This window comes from Buteo buteo, chromosome 15 (assembly GCF_964188355.1).
Source record: "Buteo buteo chromosome 15, bButBut1.hap1.1, whole genome shotgun sequence".
In the NCBI taxonomy this organism is placed as follows: domain Eukaryota; kingdom Metazoa; phylum Chordata; class Aves; order Accipitriformes; family Accipitridae; genus Buteo; species Buteo buteo.
The window spans coordinates 29,392,631-29,417,722 of NC_134185.1; the positions used below are offsets into that span (position 1 = coordinate 29,392,631).

Consider the following 25,092-nt stretch of genomic DNA (forward strand, 5'->3'; position numbering starts at 1 on the left):
TATCTTAAATGTCTTTTTTCTGTATCTGAGACTTTTTTATAACTGAGCATTCATGACTTTCTCTTTTTCTTTGTGGCACTTTAACGCTTGTGTTCAAGCTAATGCTGTCAAAAAACAAATCCCAGGTGCATTAAATTTCCATATTATCTCCTTTTACTGAGTGTGTAGTTTTCTGTTTGCAAACCAATTCCTATTTACAGAATTAGAATTAGGTAGAAGTTAGCTGCCTGCAGAATTCATTGCTTTTTTTTTTTTACTTTTTTTTGTGGCTGCTTAAATCAACTTTGTCATGCCAAATATGAATTCTACAGAAAGTTTTGATATTATTATGAATACAGTATCTCTCTTGTCCTCTTTCCAGTCTTGGGGTGGGCTGTCAGATGCTTGTCAGAGAAGTTGGTGGTTAGTTCCAACAGGAAAGTTTGGAGTTTTAATCCAGAGCAGCACAGCCATAGCAAAATGCTGGCAGAAGGCTGGGAACTGACTACACCACTGCTGCAGATCCCAGAGGTCGCAGGCACCCATCAATCAACCATTTAACCAGAAAACAGTATCACGGATCCCTGGGAACTTTTTCTCAGAGTCCTCAAATTTCTCAAGCTACATAAGTTCATAGCTGGTTAATGCCAAGTTTCCAAAAAGCTCAAGGTAATTTGGAATCGTACATATGTGCCAAAGCAAATCATCCTAATTTTCAAGCAGAATTTCAGTACTCTTCCAAAGGAAATTCTACATTATATATTTAACTAAAACTTTTTTTTTTAATGCATGAGGGAATTTCCAATTTATTGAATAGTTGTTCTAATACCAGGTATTCCTAGTTGAAGTGCCACCTTAGCACATCTAACTGCAGAAAATGCAGCTGGCTCACAGGTTATATATAGATATATAGAATATTATTTGGTTTTCATCTGATTTGTATGTATTCCAGGATATCTATACTTCTGACTTTATTTATTAAGTATATGGAGTTGAATTGAATTCAGATATCTACTTCTGAATTAGTATCTAGATCTGCTCTAAACCAAAGGACTTGCAAACAAAGGGCATTTTAAGGTGTGGTGGGGTGATTCACCTCATACTGAAGAAGCTTTCTGCACCTGGTGAGATGACTCACACCCTGAAAGTCCCTTTTCAGCTCCATTGACTATATAGGTGACTAGCTCAGAAGTAGACAACCAAAGCTAGAGAAATGCATTCCAGCCATTACAGGTCATACTGTGTTTCAAGAGTTCCACAGAATAGACTGTGCAGTACTATAGGAATCATCCTATCAAAAGTTGGGAACCTAAGAAAGAAGAAAATTTTTATAGTCATTCACTTAAAATTACTTCTACGAACAAGGCTCCCTTTTCTTGCATTAAAATTGCTCATATCTGTTAGAAAACTCCAGGGAAAAGTGTTATATTTAAATTCAGTTATGTTTATGCTTTACGTGTTGGGTACTTCCAATTATTATATTAAATATATCAAATCTCAGTGGAATGACTGGTGATAAGTTTTACATATTTATAAATTTGATGTATTCCCAGAACCACGCTTTCAACATTAGAATCATAGATTCACATTGCTGAATGACTCAGTAGGTCAATTAGTCCATGGCCCCAACCTAAATATGTATGAAAACGTGTCAGAAGTTTGTCTATCTTGTTCTTAAATGCCAGCAACAATCGATCACACAGACTCCCCAGGCAGTCCTTTCCGGTGACTTCCTCTCCTTTGGCTTCAGAAACCTTTTTCCCCAAGAATCTAATTTGTATCCTCTTTGCAATGTAGTCTAGTTCCTGGGCCAGTGATGGATGTATCTCCATTATAGGCAGGGAAACAGGTTACTCAGTTCTTTTCAACAGCCAGTTATGCTCTCAGTCTTCTCTCTCTGCGCTAGGAAACCCCAGTTTCTTCCATCTTTCTTCAAAGGTCTTGTTTTCAGACATCTGCTCATTCTAATTGCTCCCCTCTGGCTCCTTTCCAGCCAGTCCGCAGTTTTTCTTGAAGTCTTTGGAGCTGAAGCCTTGCCAACACAAAGCAAACAGGAATTGCAGCCGCGCTGCAGGCTGCCCTCCTGCTCATCCAGCCCAGAAGGATGACTCCTCGTCTGCAGCGGCACGGCAGCGGTGACTTCTCTTCGGTTTGCGAAACGTGACAACTTTCCACTCCCTTGTGAGACAGCGATGCCCAGGCTGCTGTTACCCATACCGTGTTTGCGTATTTAGTTATTTCAGCCTAAGTGTCGTACTTTCCACTTGTCCTTGCTGAATAGCACTTTCTGGGGCAAATCTCACGTTTCTCAAGATGATTTTGAATGCTACTCCTTTCCACAAACATACTTGTAATCGCTCAGTATACACTTAAAAGGTCTTTTGTCTTTTCAATCATTCATGTAATTAGTCAAAATATAATAGTATTGGACCCACAACAGACCACAGCATAGCTTCACTTGATACTTCTTTCCATTATGACCATGAACTATTGAAATTTTTCTCTGGATATAGTTTTCCTTTTTGCAGAATGCCTTATGGGTAGGTCAGAACAAAAATGGGTTTAACAACATTAAACTCTGTCTCATATGACATTCTTTTCAGCATGCTAAGGAATCACAGTCATACCAAATACCAAACCAGAATACCAAAATCAGCAGAAAAACCATACCCAGAATGAAAAAGATACCCATGTCACCATCAATATGGAAAGATATATTAATGGGTTCAGTGTACATCTTGGAAAGTGTTTATCTGAGTGTCTGATCTCAGTGTAAAAAATTTAATCTCACATACTGTAAGCGTCCCATTAATTTAATGGAATTACTGGCAGTACGAAAAATGAAATAAATGCTGAGGTTGTCTTGGATTAAGCTGTAAGTGTCTACAGGGGTTGTCTTGGATTAAGCTGTAAGTGTCTACAGTTTAAAAGACTGAAAAATATGTGAGGGTAACTTAATGATGAAGTTTTACAGGATGCTATGCGCTCAGCTCAGGTGATAAAATAGTGTGTAATTAATACTATATTGTGGTGCTGAGGTGCACTAGGGCAGAACCAAGGAGTCTGTCATTTCCTAACCTTTGAGGACTAAACTATGTAATCTTTATTTTCAGGTTTAACTGCCATTCATTTTTGAGATTAGATCCTTTTTTTATTTGAGATGTGTGCCTTAAATATAATAATACTTTATAGATCACTCTTTCAGATTAAATTAAAGCATTTATTTTAGGTTGGAAGCATACAGTGCTTTACTGTTACCTTCTCTGGGCAAATTCAACTCCCAGTGAAGTCATTTCCTTGAAAATACTTTTACCCAGTCTATATTTAATAAACCAGATATACTATGTTTATTCCTTGACCTAAAAAAAATGAACTCCACTTCTTTGAATTCACAGTGTTTTGCAATATTCTTACGCACCAGGAAATCAAAGAGGAGCTCTTTGTATCATTCTTCCCCCTGCGACTGTTCTATTGTGTATACCAGCTTTCCAATTCAAAGTAATAAAAGCATCGATCTTCTAACATCTTGACAGTGGAGTTCTTCTAATTCTGCATTAGCACTAAACACAAACAAAAAATTTAGTATAAGCAGCCCCAAGAGACGCTTCAACCAGATTTCTGCATTTCCCTGGGCTAAATCAGCTCCTGAAAACTTAATTTAAGAAACTGACACAGACACTACAGTTAGAATGGTAAATCTACTCCCCGACAGTTTCTTAAATAAAGTTTTCAATCACTGATTCAGTCTACAGAGATAGAGCTCTGTTCTAGTTACTCCTCTCAAGCTATTCTCATTAAAGATCATTGCTCCTAGTGTTTCATCTTAGTCCTGGCTGGAAGCTGGAGGGTCTTTGGATACAGAGCTGGGTACTGAGGAGATTTTCTTAAGTGAAATTTTAGCTATCCGGCATGAAATACTTGCAAATAAAATATGCACACCTAAGTACTGTGATGATATGATTCAAATGGAATGAATGCAAGAGACGGAAAACATTTTGAAATAGATTTCCTAAATCTCTGAGCACTTTTTTTTTTTTTTTTTTTTTTTTGTTCCCGGTTGCTTGTGATATTTCATTGGCAAGATAAAGAAGAGCCCTAATTGTAGCTGCATCATTAAAAATCTCTACAAAATCTTTGGGGCCAATATTTATGCCACTCTAGTGCAACCTTTTCCTTCCCCATCTCACTGAAGAAGACACGTCTGGGTTGTATCAAGGCAGAAAGTAAGTAAGTTAAAATCTATTCTTGGTTCCTGGAAGTATGTTTTCCCTGCAGAGTAGCGTACAAGTCAGATTCGGGTTGCAGTGCTTTTACTTCTCCCGTGCTCCCCAGTATGTTATAGTAGGATTTTGAGGGATACCCCGTAGATATTCATGCTGCAGGAAGACAATCCATTCTGTAAGTGGGTTGGGGTTTTTCTGTTTGGTTGTTTGGCTGGGGTTTTGTTTGTTTTTTGAAGAACTGCAACAACAATTCTAAGCCTTCAAGGAAAGACGCTTTGAATCACAAAATGATTTAGGTTGGAAGGTCACCTTGTGCAACTCCCTTCTCAAAGGAAGGCCAATTAAATGACATTGTTCAGGTGCTTTTTTGGTCAAATTTTTAGTATCTCCAAGGATGGAGTTTTTACCTCATCTCTGGGCACCTGTTCTAGGGTTTAGCCATTCTCATGGTTAAAAAAAAATTTAAAAAATCCTTACATCTGGTCAGAGTTTATGGTGTTCTGACTTAGAATCATAGAATCATAGAATCATTTAGGTTGGAAAAGACCTTCAAGATCATCGAGTCCAACCATCAACCATGCCCACTAAACCATGTCCTGAAGTACCCTGTCCGCTCACTTTCTGAATACCTTTTTGACTTGTGTTTGTTGTCTCTTGTCCTTGCGCTGTGGACCTCGGAGAGGAGCCTGGCTCTGCCTTCTGCAGACCCTCCTCTTAGGTAGGGCCGGGCAGCAGTAGCATCCCCACGAGCCTTCTGCCACGAATGCTGAACTGGTCCTGCTCCCTCAGCCTCTCCTCAGCCGCCCTGCGCTCCAGTCCATAACCAGCTTGGTGGCCTTTGCTGGTCTGGCTCCAGTACGTCCAGGTCTCTCTTGTACTGGGGAGCCCAGAACTGGACCCAGTCCTCCAGGTGTGTCTCACCAGCGCTGAGCAGAGACGAAGGATCGAAGGATCCCCTCCCTCGGTCTGCCGGTGACACGCTTCCTAACGCAGCCCAGAAGATTCCTGGCCACCAGAACCCCCAGGTCCTTTCCTGCAGAACCGCTCCCCTCCCAGTCAGTGCTCAGAGACCCCCATTCTCGTTGAAAAGCGAGCAAAGCAGAGCCAGAGCCCCCCCACATCCAACCTGTCTGGGGACCAATCCATGTTAATTTGAACTGAAAGGCAATCTTCCCTTTTGCACAACCCCGTGAGATGGAGCAAAGCATCCGAACATAAGTCTGCGGCGACAGCGGAGCTGACATCTGACATGAACTGTCACTGAACTGTCATTAATACATAGCTGACCTAGGAATTAATTTTTAAGGGTGCCTGCCAGATACTAGATCCTAGTCTTCAACAAATAGGGTTTTCTGTGTTGTCTTTTATAAAATATCTTTTATATATTTGCACTTTAATACCTGAAGTAAAAAGCAGGGACAAAGACTGTTTAAAAAAGGAAATATTTGAATCAGTCTGTATTATTTTTCTTTATATTAATTTTAATTTAACTGTTAAAAAGAGAATAAAGCTTTTACAAGACTACACTGGAAAATACACAAACAAACAACATTTGTTACATCTTTAAATAGCATGGTTTATTTGTTAACCACTATATCTTCCACAAAATACCAGAGGAAAATATTTGTATCTAAGAGGAAAGAGAATTAAATCACAGGAGACAAAAGCTGGTGTAAAGAGTCTCAGGAAGAAATAGTGTGATATCTGGAAAATTACTTGTTACTACCTAATAGCACCATCAGTTCAAAACTGTAACGTTGCACATTGAATCTGCATAATACTTTTCGTACATCTTAGGCATACTATACAGGCTGGTATATATGTTGTACAAGCTGGTGCTAAGTATAAGATTAGCAAAACAATTGATCTTTTTATTGAGGTGATTTTGCCATCTTAAATTAGGTGTTTCTTCTATTATATATAAGAACACATACATTTGTATATGCAGGTAGTCCTCTATGCTTTAGCAGCAGTGCATGCTGTGTAGTCAACATGCAGAAGAGTGACGGGCTATACATCTACGGATTAGTACCTTAACTGGTTTAAATTGCTACAGTTTCTTTTCCACTACATGAGGTACTTTCCTTCATACTAGCTAAAAAATCTAGCGTGGCATCATAATGTTATTCCTTAGGGTGTGCTTCTGAAAACTTAATAAAACCATACATTTACCCAAAGTTATACACTGAATCTTTTTAAATAGCTTGGCATTGTTCGTAAGAGGCTGCAGTTTACTGAAGTGGTGGGCATCGTCATGTCTTAGCAATAGCTCAAAAGAGGAAAGGACAAGCACTTGAAATGTTTGCTAACATCAGCTTGTTTGGTGACAAAGTTTCTTTTTAGTCTGTTTCACTGAGACTTATAAAGTCAGAATAGAAGTTTGTGAATAGCTTATTTTTCATTTCTGAGTCAAGTGTTTGAACCCTTATCACCTACACTGGATATGTGGGAGTGCTAACATTTTCCAGTTTGCAAATGCAGCCTAAGCACCCTAATAAGTCAAGTTTGGAAAAGTGTAATATTTTCTCCTGAAAATGTTGAAACACATTTTTTTGCGGTTCATGTTCTTGTTCTTTTCATTTTGAAAGCTAAAACTAGCTAAAACTGGAATTCCTGAGTAGTCTCATTATTCAAAGTTATTTCTGAGGCACCGGGTAGAAAAAAAAGAATATCAACTCTAGAACAGGAGAAACTGTGCACCTTGTTTCTTAGAAATAATTCTTAAATGCAGAAAGCAGCCAATATACAAAACACCCGTAATTCACTCTGTGTTCAAGACAAGTTAGGTCTTACTGTTTCTGTACTTAGGTGACAGTGGTGGATAATCAAATTAGTTTTATTAAAACTAATCTGTGGTCCATGCTGAGTGACATAATATCACACCACAAAAAGGCAGAGCGATTTCACCTACTGTTAAATTAATTACTGCATGTAAAGTGAAAAGAGTTTGGTTTATCAAATCTGAATTATAGCTTTAGGTATTGTAATAACCATCATCACCTGCAAGGACATGAATGAACTCTTTATGAACTAAAGTTTATCAGAATTATATAACATGTTCCTGTGACAAATGTCGTCTTCTTTTAAAAAAATAAACAGAACCTTTCAGACAGGAGCTAAAGGTGGTTTTCAAAGTTCGTGGGGTAAGTATAGCTCAGGCAAAAGGAACTCTGGCCACTCATGAGCACCAAAAACTATGACACAGCTTTTCCTGTGTCACCTGATGGAGTTGCAGCTATACAATCCCTTAGTAAAAGTCACATCTAGATGTAAAATGTGTCAAACTAATGGTCAGAAACATCCTTGTTATAAATATTCAGCAGTGTTGCTATAGAGGCTGCTACATGCAGGCTTCGTGCATATTGCGCCAAGTATGTATTGGGGTGGCTTCGCTGATCTGACTTTTGTTCTACTGGCCCAAATTTGCAAGCTACATGAATGCTGTACAGCTTCAGATCTGAATCTAATTCTGTGGATGATGACATCTATCAGCCTGGTCAATAGTGGAATAAGTTATAGTGAAAGAGCCTAAAATAGTCGATGCAGGATAGTTTTTCCGCACCATTTCTTGAACAGGGCGTAAGGGCTATCTGGAGATGGCTCACACTTCCACTTCTGCCTCTGTGCTTCCTTACCATCAGTCTGTGGCTGGATTCCTGCTCAACATCTTCTCTGGGCTCCCTAAGCAGCTTTTCAGAGTCCTTCAGTAATACTTAGCACGCTCTTTCAACTGGATCCTTTCTATTGACTGCAGAGGAATTCAAACCATTTCAATCTGGCTATTGTATTTTATATTGAGAATGCAAGTGGGTTGTAAGGACTAGCTATGCATTTTAAATTGATGCTTTAGCTCATTGCAGCCTCCCCACAGAAGTAAACCCTTTTGAAAATATTCACCTGGGCTAGATTTTAATCAAACTGAGTCAGATGACTCCACATGCTTTTAGTAATTTCCTGACTTATCCAGGCTCCTTTTTAATTATTCCAAAATCTGAATGCATATAAAATCACTGTTGGTTAGAAGTGCTTAGGCTATAGAGCACGAAGTGCAAGGTATTTATCCTCAGCCTGGTATCTCATGAACCACTTCTGCATGACAATGTCCTCCTGTTGCCTAACACTACTTCTGAGATAACAACAGTGTTTCTGCAGTCTGAGAACTCTGTTCAAGTCTACTGACTGTTTCCTGCACATGCTGCAGGTGGTAGATTTTTTTAGATTTGACAGCAGAGGCTGATTCAAACAAAAATAAATTTTTCACTGTAGACGTGAGCTCCACCCCAGGGTCATGAATGAATGGAGTTGTTTAAAACAAAGAAAGATAGATAGACAAGATAATCGTTTACATTTTAAAAGAGAATAAAAAGTCAAAAATTTGTCACTGTACACATGCATTTTGTTTTACAACACCTAACACTACGTAATAACCAACACTAAGGCACGCTGAACAAACCACGCCAGCTGGAATTTCTTTCTATATACACTCTATAAACCTACTAATGTTTAAGTTCTATACCATACACTTCTGCATCCTTCCTTACTAAATGTTGGACCATGCTAAAATTTTGCTTGGACAGAGATGATCAAGCACAGTATTCCTGAGGTGGTTCGGCAACTCAGTAAACCATTTATTCCAGAAAAGGGAAGCATTTTAAGGATATTCATTTCATCCTGTTATTTTACTGAAGGCCTAGACCTTTCTGTTTGCAGCCTGCAGAACTGTGTTCCCAGCTCACTGGAAGCTCTGCATAGTCTTTTGGATATTATCCAAATATAAGATGTCCTTGTGCTTAGAAGGGTTTTATTAAGAATTAAGAGGTTATTTATATTTGTGTCGGCAAATTCTAAGCACTATTGATCTGTGTATTTGCCTGGGTAAACCAAGAGAAGAGACATACCTCCTTTATCATTTAAAAAGAGGAAGAAAAAAATCAGTCCTGAGAGGTTAAGGAACGTATTCTTTAAAAGCATTATGCTTTACTCATAAAAAACCTAGTACTGGTATATTGTGAAAGTAGTGAAATCATGTGTTTTCAGCTCAAAATGAATAACCAGGACTTGGGAACCATTCAGAACATTCACTCTGGAAAGAGATCCAGAACTACACTGAGTTTAGTACAATCATAAATTTTTTTGCTAGTTTTGTTTCATGGAACACAGTTTTGATGTGGGAAAAGAGACCATGTGTCACCACCCTGTTTCCAGCCCTGGTCCCCTGCCCTAAATCAGGCCACTCAGTTCCACCTCGAAGCAGAAACTTTACTCTCTAAGATATTTGTGGGATCATCATGTTCTGGTACACCAGTAAATATTTAAATTGCATCTTTGTACCTTCAGGTTTAATCCAACCTTCAGAATAGATTTGTCTTTTGGAATGAAAGAAGCTGGGGTTTGTCAGTTTTAATAAGATCTGGTAGTAATCTCATGTCCATCAGTAGGGATAGAGCAACGTAGATCAGCTGAGACTGGAAAACTGCCCACTGTACGCCCACGTTATCAAAGTTTGGAGGCAAGCTGTTTTCCTCAGAGAATGGCAGTTTGTCAAAACAGAAACTTTTCAAAACAAGGTATTACATTTAACTCAATTTCCTTCAACAAATTTTCTCAGTTCCAGAATGATATCCCTGATTACTCCACAGTGAGAAATAAATACAATTCCACAGAGTTAGCTGCCACTCTGGGATGTCAACGCCTCTGGTCAGCTGCCTATTTCAGTGTATTTTATCATTGCACAAGCTTAAATCCTCCAGAAAGTCATTTTCTAAGAAATTACAAAAATTCTAGTGCTTAGGATCTTTGCTAAATATGTACAAGAGCTAAATTAAAATTTCTGTTTGCTAGCACAGGGACTGCAACTTCTCAGCCTCCATGATAAGTGACATTGGGCTACTGGGTTGGGCTTAATTCTCTTGTTCTACACAAATAGAATTCAAAGGATCTTATCCCAGAACATTCTCAGTCTAAAAATATTCTGTTTAAATATGAAAAATATTCATGGGACAGTAATAATCATTTTAACCTTGCAATAGAAAGAGAAAGTTTCTACTTTCTTTTTATGATATTTTTAATTGAAGAACTGTATAGATAGAAACTTTTTGAACAAAAATGTTAATGAAAAATGTTGATGCCACTGAACTGATTAAATTAATATTCTGGAGTTTAGCAGGTATCTTTTTTTTTTTAATGAGTTGAAACAAAGCAGATTAAAATTGTTAGGTTTGTCAATGTACATATTCCAATACTAGAGAAATATGAAGATCTTAATTAAGATAATACCGATTGCAGCTCTAAAGATTTTATAAGATTATTGATAGGTATCGTATAACAGACTAGTAAGTGACAATGTCAATTCCTGTATAGTAGTACCTATGTTTTTTGAGGACTATTTTATAGTACTTTATTAATATAACACTCTAGTTTCACTTTAGAGAAGAAAAACAGGACACCTGACTCATCTCCTTCTTTCACACCGGTATCTTTATAACTAATTCATTGAAATCTTTGGAAGTATGTTGGAAATCACTTAAGATACCTTTGGAACTTTTTTAACACAATACTGAGAAAAGCTAACAGTGAGGAAATCTTTCGCTGGTTTTCATGGATGAACTTCAGAAGTAAATCTGTTGGGTGAATTCAGACTGGTTAAACCTTATCTGATTAATTACACATATGTAAATCAAATTCCATATCCAATTTGGAATTATACTGGTCCAAAACCGTTTTGTAAGGGGAAATTAAAGAACAGGATTCTAGGTTACTGAAAAAAAAAATTATTCAAATGAAGGGTAAAGTGTCACACATGTACAAAAAAGTGACGAGGCTAAAAATCTATTCAGATGCAACAGGACAAAAAAGATCAGGAACTCTAAATATCCATGATGCCTACACAATTATACAATAATTATTTCCTGTATATGGACTGTGGATTAAAAAGAAAAAGAAAAAAAGGAAAAAGAAAAAGGAAAAAGAGAAGGAACACAGCTGCCAAGCTCTATTTTGGCCCTTCAGTGAGGGCAGTTTTTTTCCTTTAGACAGGAAAAGGTCTGCTTGCATGAGAAAATGGTACTGCCTGATGGGAGCTAGTTTTAGTGGAAAAGTGAGATAACAGAAGAAAAAAAAATGCCTGTAGAGGCCTCTCTGCATCCAAGGCATCCGGAACTACAAATGGTTTCAGACCCTGATCTTTTATCAGTGAAACCTTGTGTGATCGTTCTGTCTCCAAGCAGCCTGTTCTTGCTAGTTTGAGTTTGAAAAATGAAACAAGTGGTTACATGGTTGTACTTGACAAAACTTGTACAAAAGCTTGGCGGGTTCGCACAGATTTCAGCAATTCCTAATTAGAAAAATGGAAGAAACTTATTTCCCATGACACAGCAGGCCACAACCATTGAAGTCAGTAGAATTTAATTTCCCTGAATCTGCGAGATGTCCTGGACTTTCAAAGACAAGCACCCCGAATCAGTGCTGCCTCATTTTTTCCCTTGGCACCATGCTTCGGATCAGCTTCTCAAAGCTGCACCCAGCAAAAATCATTGAAACATACATAGAGATAGTATACTTACTAATAGTAAGTATTACTAGTAGTAATACAATACACACAGAGCTAGCTATCTTCATTTTGAGCACTGCTGTCCTCCTGCTGCTTCTTAATGCAAAGAAGGTTGTATTCATTTCTGGCAGCTCTTTACAAAGCTTTCTGCTGCCATGTTCTGTCATCAGCTGTCCTCAGCCAGAAAATGTTATGTATTGTGCAGTAAACCCCAGCAAAAGTTGTTATCTACCATGTTAAACACAGGCACAAAACCATCAGAACTCAACGTGTTTTACAAACAAAGCTGAAATAAAATTACAGGCTTAATCTGAAGACGTCTCAGCTTCTAATCAATGAGATCTGAGACTCTGAGATCTCCAAACTCTAGCCTTTGTCTAATCCAGCCGTACTTCTCCTGACCACTACAAATACCAGCACATCTTAAGAATGTCAGCAAAGATGTCCTACTAAATATTTTCCCCCGTTTTTTGCCTCCTTGATGAACAGCAAAATCTACTTTAATGCACCAGCTTTCATTAACAGGCTTTACAAATACCAGCAGGATTTACAAAAGCAGTACAGTGATCATCAATAAAGCTCATACAGCTATATTTCTGTGTCCATGAAGGAAGCAGCTGTTTGTTGAATTTAGGATAATGAAATCTTCCTTGACATACAGACTGTGAACAACACCATATCGGCATGTCCAATGTGTATCAACAGTTCTTGTTAGGTTTCATAGCTTCAAGGCTTATCAGACCATTTCTCTGCATTTCCCTGAACAATGTTTGAGCCACAGATGTTGGAAAGAAAACAGACGGCAAATACACTGGAGAGTACAACAAATCCCCAGCTTCAAGTGTAGACTTTGTCTGTGTCCACTAAAAGTGTATTCAAACAGTGAACAAAGTAAATAGCAAGTGGAGTTTGTCCAAAAATAACTCTAAATGTTTTCAGTGTAAGAGATGTTAATGATAGATACATCATCCCTCCTTGGCTTACAGAGTTCTACAAGGAGATTCAAGTCCTTAGCAGTTTTCTCACTGAGAAGTAAAACTTTTTTGTAAGCTGGGTGACCTTCACTACTAAGCCACAGGAACTGCTCTGCTAATATGGTTGCATATTGGGGGACATGGTTTGAAGGTTATAGGCAAGTTCAAAGCCCATAACAATTTATACCTGAGAAGATTTAACTGTGCAGCAGCTGACTTTGCAGTGAATAGGCTCCTTCTGTATTTATTCTTATCCCACATATTTGGGGGAAAAGAATTTACAGGGTCTAACTTACATGTTGGCTTGTCAAAATCTGATTTCATTATCATGCTTATTCCAGCCAAGTTTGACCTGATCTATGGAAGATGTCTAATCCTACCAGAACCAGATTTCATGTCTGCTTATTGTTTTGCTTTCTGAGATTGACCTTGTTTGTTAACTGGTTCAATAAGTAATAGCTACGCTCCTTGAAAGCCTTCCCAACTACATTATTTGAAGTTCTTTAAGACCTGAATTTGGGGCTTTCAGTAGGGTTTATCTGGTTTTAATATTATAAAGAATGAAGGAATATAACATTTCTGTGACAGGTATTGGGTCTATTTTATGAGCAGAGGAAACAACACAGCATTTTACTGATTACTTAGAGATGGAAATAGAATATAGATCTGATAAAAATCTGTAGTAGTTTTTTACTGGTAAGCACTGAAAGACTATTCCTGAACAAAACAAGATTATTTAGTCCTAATCACAGCATTCAACCTAATTGCCAAAAGATGATTTGAGGGCAAGGGGATTTTCTAAACATAACAAATTATTTCAGAAAATCATCTGGGGTTAAATTCAGGGATGGAAGAAAGCTGGACTTTGTGAAGTTTTATTTACATATGTAATTATAAATATTTTAATGTGTGATTATATTTCCTGTGTAACTTAGATACTTGTGCTTTTAACCTGTAAAGTTTTGGATTACTGCACCCTTTGTAAGCAAATATAACGGTCTCTGGAGCAATGATGTTCTAACCACAGAGCCCAGTTTTGATTTTTATGTTTAGCTCCTCCTGATCCATTTTAACTTCATTTGGCAGATGCATAACAAATACTCAGTTCCTGCAAGCCAGTTTATCCCTTTCTTTTTCAAGTAATACATTTTTCATCCATTGTCTGTACTTTGTAAAATATTTTTAGTCCATCACGATTCTTCTGAAGGTGTTGCAAATGATAAAAAAAAGAGCCAGACAATGAGTCCTATTCATTCCTGCTGCGTCTCTGGTAAGAGACTAGAGGTTAAGAATTTTCCATGGTAACTAGAATGGCTTAAAGGTCTTCTGACAATAAGATGATGGATTCCAATTTTAGTCACTCAGGAATAAAACTATTACTTTAAGCAAAGTCGCTCCAAAGGTATCCATTCTTCAGCTTCTTACACCAGGCGAGACAGCCAGTGTGCTACTGAAGGGCCATAACAGCCCTGACTCCAAAAAGAAAAATAGTCTTCTGGCTTGGATGTAAGGTAAAAATACCCATCTCCAGGAAACGTCTGGCAGACACTTTCCAGTGTTTGCAGCTTTGGTAGGGAGGGGTCCAGAGAAAGGAGAGGTTTCTTGGGGGGTGAAGACTTATAGCCATAGGTAAATATATCTATTTGGGGGAAATTTGCATAGTTTATACAAATGTTGACTGGTGGTTTGATCACCTTTAGATGCTTGAAGTTAGCTCCATGACTAAATTCATGTGAAGCATCATCATACATTTTCTCATACAGCTTATTATTCGCTGGATTGGGCTGTTGTGAGAATGTAGGGTAATTATTCATCGCAAAAATATTTATGGTCCTTCCTGCCATCTAACAGCTATGCAGGGTAGTGATTGATTTTTTTTAAATGTACAAAATTTCTGCACTTTTAGACAACAACTGCAACTTAAAGAAAAACCATTCAGCTACACTACAGTATGAAGAGTAATCATGGATCAATTGACATGTCAGTCATGACAGTATCCAAAACCCCTCTGGTTGTAGACACCTTTGCGTGAGTTAGTGCAAAAAGGGAAAATAAGTGGGACTGAAAAAATGACTATATATGAAGGGAAGGAAATGTGGACACAACATATCTGCTACAGAGTGGCATTCTATTCTTTTTGGCACAGTAAACCTAATTAAATAGTTACATTTTAAAATCTTCATGAGAATCTTATTTATTAATGTCATCAACAGGCTGAAAAAATGTAGGTTAGGTGTGGAGAGAGTTTGGTTTAGCAAAGACATTACTTAAAAGCAATTTTTTTTGCATGACTGAGCACATGTGCACACAGACTAGATAGTCACACTTTACAATGAGGTTACACTTATAAATTATTTATAAAGGGTTGGTAAACACTGTAGGCTATTACAGAATCCACAAAGTCCATAGTTTTGTTATAACTATGTATAACACCCTCAAGTAATGTGCAACCAAGTATAATTTATGAAAGTCATATCCGTAGTATTGTTTATGATGTATATTAATCATTTATTAATCCTTTATGAACTATTTATAAATTCAGTCTTAATGGAAAGCATGGCTGACTGCTTACTCCATTGCACTAGCTGCATGGGAGTTAAAGGTTGCAGGTCTCTGCCCCTCCTTTTTAACAAACTAAGCAGTCTTTAGGCAAGGCAACACTCACTAGCTGTTTCCTTCCAGACTCCTAGGAAGACAGAAATCTGAGCGAGGCATTACGGAGAGGTTGTACTTGTAAGCAAACATACAGAACCTTTTTTTTTTAATGTCTTCTCCAATACTTCAGTAGAGCTACCACAGGTTGCTTCACAGGGTCCATGAGTCAAAACTCCTTGCAGATGACTCACACAGATTAACGTCTATGAAGCCTTGGTTCCCGAGGACTCCTGTAGAGTTGGTACCTCAGAGCACCAAAATAGGGGCCGTATTTCTAGGAACTGAGCAGAGGAGGGTTGCTGGGTAAAAGTGCGTGTCCATCAGTCCTTACGGTTTCTGCAGGAAAATGGGCAATGTAACAGAAATTACTGCTATAGTCTAGGTTACCCTAACATCTAGGAACAGATCCTGGCTTGCAGGATTATTCTTCTGCTCCAAAGCACTTCTGCCTGCCAAGGTAGAGCTACTTGTTCTTGCTGCAGGCAAGCTCCACTAACTTTCATGTGACAGTGCAGTTTTATTGCTGCTCTTTGCTGCTTTATGCATGCTGTGAAACCTCTTGCTGAGGCATTTGATACCAGAGTACCATCCCCACGCATTAATTCTTCACTTGTCCTTTTGCAGGAAACAGATCTCATTCTGACCTTTAACATCTCAATGCATCGCTCTTGGTGGATGGAGAATGGGCCGGGCTGCACCGTGACCTCAGTAACCCCAGCCCCAGACTGGGCACCAGAGGATCATCGTTACATCACTGTCTCGGGGTGTTTTCTTGAATATCAGTACATAGAAGTGGCTCACAGTTCTCTTCAGATCTTCCTTGCAGTAAGTGTTTACAGACAGCTCCATTTCCACCACCTTTTTCTAGATTTCTTCTTGCAGAACGTCATTACCAAAATAGCAGAGTATTGTGGCACTTACTCACAAACCCTGGCCCTAAGTGTTTGTTTTCGTATGAAACTCTGTTGTCTTGCAGCTAGTTCAAGACACCTGTACGCAAAAAACTTCAAGATACATGTTTATTGCTGTGAGAACTGCTGACATGACACACTCTGTTTTCCAGACCTCCATTTTGACCATTGACCATGCCACAAACCATTTATAGCGCAGACTACATTCAAATTACACTATAGGATATACATAATCAGAACTTACAGCTATTGCTGTGAAAGTCAAATTGAATATAAAAGAAAAACCAAAATGAAGGAGAACTTTTCAACAGTAAAAATAGATTCACTGATCATTCACAGGACTCAAAACTGATCGATTTGTCTTTAACCATATTAATCAATATGTCCTGGAGGACGATGGGAAAGGTTTTTCCCAAAAGAACAAAATGTTGTACTTGTATGAAATCAAAGCCAGAAATCTTAAAGGAAATCTTTTTAGGAGGGTAAGAATCCACTGTTATACTGCAGAAAATTTAGAAAGAATGAAAACAGCTTGTTTGGGAGGAAATTGATAGGTTTTTCAACCATATTTACTTGTACTAATCATTTTGCCTTGTGTTGTCTCTGACCTACTTGAAAATTGACATAAGCACTGAATTAATTACATCGAATGACAATCTGCATTTTTATATTTGCTCTAGTGATACGTACATGTTTATGCCCAGTTGGAGATATATATGACTGCAGATAAAACTGTTACTACACCTATAAATTTGGACCAGTGCCTGGGTACATGACTCCCTCTATGTAAATTTTTTGTTCAAGAGATTCCAATGCTTTGTCTAAAAAAGGGACCATATTGTCAAAAGAGGGAGGGAATTTGGTTAGCCAGATGCAGAAGTTAATGTAAGGTGGTTGGACAGTCCATAATATATAATGTGGCCCTCAGCTACCCAAAAAATGAGCAGCTTTTCCATCTGTCTGTCCCCCACCCTAGCTGTAAAAGGCCAAGTACCAGCTGAGTTTAGGACAATATATCTCCACATCAACACATCTCTGTGGGGGCTCTGTGTGTAAAAGGTTGGTGGGTGATTCACCTGAAAGCCCAGCTATCTCCCTTCAGTGGAGCCATCCCATGTCTCCTCTGGGCTCCTCAGCTTGCCGTATTGTAGCAGAGCAAAGGGACCCTGACCAAGTGGGTAGCAAGGCAGGCACTAGATAGGTCTGGAAAACAAAAGCAACCCTTTCTCCAGATAGTTCACACCTGTAATTTTGACTACATCTGGTGCAAAAGACACAAGGAGAAAAGTGCAACAAAATCAGTGTGAATAAGTAAATAATATTAAAGTAGCTTTACAATTTTATTTACAAGCAATTGTTATCACTCCAGCTTGCCTCATAGAATCATACAATCATAGAATTGTTTAGGTTGGAAAAGACCTTTAAAATCATCAAGGCCAACCGTTAATCTAGCACTGCCAAATCTACCACTAAACCATGTCCCTGAGCACCACGTCTACACGTCTTTTAAATACCTCCAGGGATGGTGACTCAACCACTTCTGTGGAGCAGCCTGCTCCAATGCTTGATAACCATTTCAGTGAAGGAATTTTTCCTGATGTCAAATCTAAATCTCCCCTGGCACAACTTGAGGCCATTTCCTCTTGTCCTACTGCTCGTTAATTGGAAGAAGAGACCTCCTTTCAGGTAGTTGTAGAGAGCGATCAGGTCTCCCCTCAGCATCCTTTTCTCTGGACTAAACAGCCCCAGTTCCCTCAGCCGCTCCTCATCAGACTTGTGCTCTAGACCCTTCACCAGCTTCGTTGCCCTTCTCTGGACACACTCCAGCCCCTCCATGTCTTCCCTGCAGTGAGGGGCCCAAAACTGAACACAGGACTCGAGGTGCGGCCTCACCAGTGCCCAGTACAGGGGGACGATCACCTCCCTGCTCCTGCTGGCCACACCGTTTCTGATACAGGCCAGGATGCCGTTGGCCTTCTTGGCCACCTGGGCTCGCTGCTGTCTCATATTCAGCCGGCTGTCGACCAACACCCCCAGGTCCTTTTCCACCAGGCAGCTTTCCAGCCACTCTTCCCCAAGCCTGTAGCGCTGCATGGGGTTGTTGTGACCCAAGGGCAGGACCCAGCACTTGGCCTTGTTGAACCTCATACAATTGGCCTCAGCCCATCGATCCAGCCTGTCCAGATCCCTCTGTAGAGCCTCCCTACCCTCAAGCCCTCCAAAGGAGATATCCAGGCTTATATTTCTGCCTTATTTTTTTTAATGTAATGAATGATGAACAAGAAACTCAAGGAATATATAATTCAATTCTGTTCCTGATGCAAGAAGTTTTTTGTGTGTATGTGCCTAAACAGAGCTGTGTTTCTAGATAAGGTTATTCTTTGCAAGCCGTGGGAATGGTTCAGAATAACAAACCATTGGTAATCCACTAGCTGTATCCAACTACAGCTGTTTTTATATTTCTGTTCATGTGTGATGGGTTGACTCTGGCTGGACGCCAGGTGCCCACCAAAGCCGTTCTATCACTCCCCCATCCTCAGCTGGACAGGGGAGAGAAAAATATAACAAAAACTTGCGGGTCAAGATAAGGACAGGAGAGATCATTCACTAATTACCGTCACGGGCAAAACAGACTCAGCTTAGGGAAAATTAACTCAATTTATTACAAATCAGCCAGAGTAAGGTAATGAGAAATAAAACAAAATCTCAGAACACCTTCCCACCACCCCTCCCTTCTTCCCGGGCACAACTTCACTCCCGGATTTTCTCCACCAAACCCCCCCAGCGGCACAAGGGGGACAGGGATGGGGTTTACGGTCATCACACGTTATTTTCTGCCGCTTCACCTCCTCAGGGTGAGGGCTGATCACACTCTTCCCCCGCTCCAGCGTGGGGTCCCACCCACGGGGTCAGTCCTCCACGAACTTCTCCAACGTGGGCCATTCCAACGGGCTGCAGCTCTTCACGAACTGCTCCAGCATGGGTCCTTTCCACGGTGTGCAGTCCTTCAGGAGCACACTGCTCCAGCGTGGGTCCCCCACGGGGTCACAAGTCCTGCCAGAAAACCTGCTCCACGGGCTCCTCTCTCCGCAGATCCGCAGGTCCTGCCAGGAACCTGCTCCAGCGCGGGGTTCCCACGGGGTCACAGCCTCCTTCGGGAACCCACCTGCTCCGGCGTGGGGTCCTCCCTGGGCTGCAGGTGGAGATCTGCTCCACCGTGGACCTCCCTGGACTGCAGGGGGACAGCCTGCCTCACCAGGGTCTTCACCACGGGCTGCAGGGGAATCTTCGCTCCGGCGCCTGGAGCATCTCCTCCCCCTCCTTTTTCACTGACCTTGGTGTCCGCAGACTTGTTTCTCTTACATGTTCTCACTCCTCTCTCCCGCGGCTGTTTCTCACTCTCCCAACTTCTTTCCTTCTTAAAAATGTTCTCCCAGAGGCGTTACCACTATCACTGATTGGCTCGGCCTTGGCCGGCGGCGGGTCCGTCTCAGAGCCGACTGGTATGGGCTCGCTCTCTCTTGAACACAGGGGAAGCTTCCAGCAGCTTCTTACAGAAGCCACCCCTGTAACCCCCCCCGCTACCAAAACCTTGCCACATAAAACCAATACATCATGTTACTGTAAATGTGATTATCCTAGGTAAAGAGCTACACAGTATAAGTATGGGTCAATTTTCTAAACCTGGCGCTTGCAAGTTTACTGTTTACCTCTTTTTCATGTTTCCAATTGTGGGCATGGGGTTCTTCTTTTAATAGAAATGCTAGTATAAATTCACTGTCATATTAAATGTGGTGAGAAACAGAGGAATTACACACAAAGTTAGAAGAGCAGATATTGCTTGGTTTTCAGCAAACGAGCTTTCAACAAACCCAGTTTGTAGAAAGAAATTAATCTTTTCTTTCCATTTTCTTTTATGCACACTTAAGCGGATCTTGCACTTTAACTGCAAAACTATAAATTGCAACCTACAAATTGGTTACTTGCTTTCTATTTGCATTTCTCTGTGTTCATGACGATGATCAAACTAATGTCGATCTTGGCTTTTCATGGACTGGTGGCACTGCAGCATGTTTTGAAGGATGTTTTCTGCTGTCTACTGATAAAAAGTTACAAAGATATTCATCTTCACTGAGGACCACTTATATCAGCCTTTGAAAACATTATACTGAGTGTATTTTGTACAGCTTGCCAGTAAGCTCACAAGGAATCCAGCTACAGAAGGTTAGGCTTCACATAGATGTGATATTTGCTGTAGATTACTTAGTGGAAAGAATATGACAGTGAAGATGAAAGCTATAAAACCCCCATGGTTTATACTTTCTAAAAAGAAAGTCTCAAGGTAGGCTGTGGTATATTTCAAGGATTGCAGACAGATTCTCTGCTGAGGAGGTGCAGAATACTTACAGTCTTCAAGAGACCTTCTCTCTCCAGAGGAACGTGTCCTAGAAGCAAACAACACCAGATTGTGAACCATACAAATGCTGCGGCTAATTTTGTGCAAGTCAACACAGATTTTAGTATTTTAAGAGTGACATTTCGGAGAATGTTCTTTTCTCCTACTGGTTAAACAAAGTAGTATTTAAAGCAACTGGAAGGTGAAATGATCCCAATGGTCGGGCGAGTCCCCAGTATGCAGAGTGGTGGTGGTCATTGCATAATACTGGCCTTAGAGACTAAAGAGACACAGATGTGATGATGCACAGATAATTTGCCAGCTTTTCCGGGGGAGTGGATTTTGCTCAGGACAAACTAACAACTGGACAAAATTGCTAGTTTAACTTACACTAAAGAAGTAACAGAAAATTCAGTTTGGTTGTCTCTGTACTTTGACCAGCTGAATACTCATAGTTTAGAAATTCTTCAAAATGGGGAAAAATTATTTGAGAACTAATGTGTGCAAGAAAATGCTCTGATAAAACAAGGGTTATCCCAGTTTGGGTATTTAGCATTTATGTATGCAAAGCAGGACTGGAATAACGCACAATGATAATAGGGGCTGCAAAGCAGCCACAACCTCTCCTTTGTCCCATGACACAGAGCGCTTAGTACATTGGGTGGTGCTGGTCGAAGACTACAGCCTCTGTAGAGCCTATCGGTAAATCAATCCTTGTATCACAGATGTAAAAAAATCACCATATAATGCACATTTATGTCTGCCTGGTAGCCATTCCCATGTCAGTGTGTTACTTCTTGCTCGGCCACTGATTTTTTTTCATGTTTATGGAAATTTATTTTGAAAAAATTCCACTGATTTTTTACTCAATTATTGTGGTAGTTGGCTCTCTGAAGTGGTATACCACGAAAATCTCAGTGCTACACACCACGCTTGTCAGTTTTTACTCTGTGCTCCATACCAATACCTCCCATTTAGTTCTTTTGAGACTGAGCCACATTTGTATCACTTTCTTTACATCTTACCCTCTTCTTCCACCATGTTAAAAAGAGAGAGGGGTTCAGAGTGAAGAAGAAAGAATGTGAGGGAGGGGAATCTATTTCATTCTTAAGTGCAGCTTTGCAGCCTGTAGTGCTGCAAAATAAACAAACATATTTTTAGGGCACCACCTGCAGCACGCAGCTGTATGGAACTGAACAGAACTGATAAGGGTGTGATTTGTTCTGCTTTGTGTGAAACCCTGGGGTCTGGGAAAACATGTGGGGAAGGTATTCTGTGGAACAACCCTCTCCTTTCCTGCCCTCCCCAATTCTTGGTGAATATCATAGCTGAATCTGTAAAGGTGAGATCTTAGCTTCGCTGCACTTTGACAGCAACAGTAATTTATTTAATGCTCTGCTGATACATGGAGAAAAAAAAGCATAGTTTTGGCCACAGCTAATTCATTTGTTTTGTTGCCCAAAGCTAACCCTCAATGCAGCCTGTGCTCACATACTGGGCCAAAATCTCCACTCAACTCTCCTCTCCCAAGGAGGTCCCATTTACAGAGCTATGACATCCTCAGCACCTGGACCATCCAGTCTGCTCTGTAAGGACCACAATTCTGCCTGTCCTTGGTGCCTACATATTACCAAAATGAACTGTTCTGGTGATGGCATGACTTGGATAACCATATGCTTCACACATTACATTGTGCTTAATGGTTATTGATTCTTGCTGCTTACATCAGAGAAGCTATTTCATTTTCAGGACTCCTGGGTTATCAAGGATAGATATACTTAAATTACTGATCTCTGGAGACAATTGTTCCAGGTAAAGAATGAGGTCAGTTGTACTAATGGAGATTTGATTTGCTACTGGTTCATGCAATTTGAGTTACATTCTGTATAATATTTACAGAGTGGAGGCTGAATGAAAGTTCCCACCTACCCCTAAACGATAGGAGGTATAGCTACTACTTCACCGTGGGGAGGGCAGTGCCAGGGAGGGACACAGTGCAGGGTTTTCACCCCTGCTAACCTTGGCATGGCACGGCAGTGCTTAAGGTGGTCGTTGGCTCTGTGTATAAATAATATATGCATCCCAGCTTTTTAGTCACACAGCTAAAAAAGGGCCTCAAGCTCACAGTTTCACAGGCACCCACACCCATCGATGTCTAATTCTAGCTATGGTTCCTAAGTACAATTTTCTTCATTGTCACTTTTTATGGAGCTCTTGTCTTATGAGAGAAGGTGGAAATCTTTTCAATTCAGGCCCTAAGCTGTGGTTCAGGTTGGTGGGTTCTGCTTCCAGGTTTGCCACAATGTCCTTGGGAAAGTTATTTCATCTCCCTGTGCCTCTTCCCAAGTGGTGCAGAGGGGAAAGCATGCCTAAATTTTTCGTGTTTAGTTTATAAAACACTGTACCATTTGCATAGATAGGGATCTCTCAGATCTCTTAAAAAGCCTCTAAATGTGGATGGCATCCAGTACAGTAAGGCCTTTGTGTGGTACAAGGAAATTATAATAATGGTAATTGCATTTCATACAGAAATGGAGCTCCAATTCTCTACATCTTCCTTCTGCCTGTGTTTTACTCTTTGATTATGCATGACCTGCCCCCACTCCCACAAGGCTGTTCTTGCAAAAGTCGACAAATTAAAATCCATTTGTAGATTAAAACTCTGAAAATATGCAAATAAAAGATCAGCCTTGGAGATAAGTGTGACAGAATTACATATCTATTTGCCAACGCAGGATTAAAAGTATTTATTATGCTTGTCTTTTACTCCTCACTTACACACTCACGAGTCTATTGATTTTAGTGGAACTAAGTGCCCGAGTTATGGGAATAAGACTAATGTAAAGGCATCACCTTAGCCAATTTGGGTTTTAGTTATATAGCCCTGGAAAAGATGAACTGTGTAATATTATTCCAGTAAAACGAGTGGGGAAAAAGCATTTCTTATGTACTGTATCTACATTATTGATGGTAACTTACATACCAAATAAATAAAACCATAAGTAAACTGTTACACAAAAGTATTGACCGTGTTCATAGTGATCCTGTCCACCGACTTTTATGTGCTGTACATTAGTCTTAATTCCTATTTGTTCCTTCCTGTATTTATATTTGAGTATGTGCTTCATGCAATCATTAAAATTATTATTTCATGTTTTAAAATTTGTAATATGTAATTATCCATCCATACTTGTTACGGTAAATGTATACTATTTGGGATTCTGCAAAGTCTGTGTCATGCATAATACCTTTCAAGCTCTGATGCTGTCAGATTGATTTAAAACATCATGAAGCATAACTGTGTTATTAAGATGCAATAATACAGTGATGCAGTTAGGACACCAGCTTCAAAATCCCTGTTCTGTTGCAGACTTACAGTATGACCTTTGGCAGGGTGCTTAATCCATGCCAATTATTGTCTGTACTGTACAAACAATGGTTCTTAAATATTTCAGAAAGATATTGCCAGGATAATTCCATTAAACAGTGCAAGGTAATCAAATATTGCAGCAAGGTGGTCTGTGTATGTATTTAAGCACTTAGAACAGTAGAATAGCATTAATGTTCCCTGCTTCTCTCAAGGATTAATAATAATTAGAATAGGGTACTCTTAAAATCCTTAATGTTAGCATTGCACAGGTGACATTAAATAGTCTCATGCCCTTGTGGAGAGATGGGAGTAGCGAGTAACAGTCTACTCTCATAGGAGTTTCTTGACTGGACTGTCTATTTGTGCTTTAGACCCACACGCTCAAATATATTTCTAACAGTATATCACTTAAAAGCCCACAACAGTGCTGAGGACAGTATGATTGCAAAGCAAAGCAGCAGTTCCTGTCCAAAAGAACTAACCTTCAAAGTGCAAAACGAGTCAGCCAACCCATATGGACAGAAAAGAGGGGAAAGACAGGAAAGCAGAGAGGGAATTCTAGTTTGCAGTTTCAGTGCACATCTTGTTTGACCATTGTCAGCTTTTTTGTAGGCATGATAGAAAAGCCCTAAAAACGGCTATGAACCAGAATAATGAGCAAACTTTGCATTACCTGGTTGAAAATTCTTCTAGAAGGCAGCAAAAGATGAAATCGTGTGAAAGTGTGAAATTTATTAAGTGGCTGACAACAAGTTGGTGGCTCGTCAGCGGTGCGCTCTTGTACTGACGGGAGGGGACAAGCCAGGAGGGAAGAGGCACAGAGACTTGCAGGTGAATGGAGTAGCTGAATTTCACTGGAAGAAACTAAGGAGAAGAAATGGAGGGATAAAGAAAGGTGCGGAAAATCATCTCTGCAGTAGCCTTCCAGGTGGGCTCGGTCTAGACTGAGGCGTTGGTGAGGAGCAAGGAGAGGACATGGGACACAAAGAGGCAGGATGGTCCTCTGAAGCTGAGACTCACTGAGTGAGAGATCAG

At 39.9% G+C, this 25,092-nt stretch overlaps 1 protein-coding gene across 3 annotated transcripts in view; it reads left to right on the plus strand.

Moving 5' to 3' along the window:
• Positions 1–25,092, plus strand: part of NKAIN2 (sodium/potassium transporting ATPase interacting 2) — a 561,467-nt gene that overhangs the window by 461,371 nt on the left and 75,004 nt on the right. For 2 of the 3 annotated variants that reach the window (XR_012653077.1, XM_075046873.1), the window contains exon 4: positions 16,005–16,205. Coding sequence is in view for 2 of the 3 variants with exons in the window: in XM_075046873.1 (XP_074902974.1) it covers positions 16,005–16,205 (201 nt within the window). In the remaining variant the exon portion in view is untranslated. Of the gene's footprint in view, positions 1–16,004; positions 16,474–25,092 lie in introns of those variants that run through there. The other variant, XM_075046874.1, reaches the window with a different exon arrangement.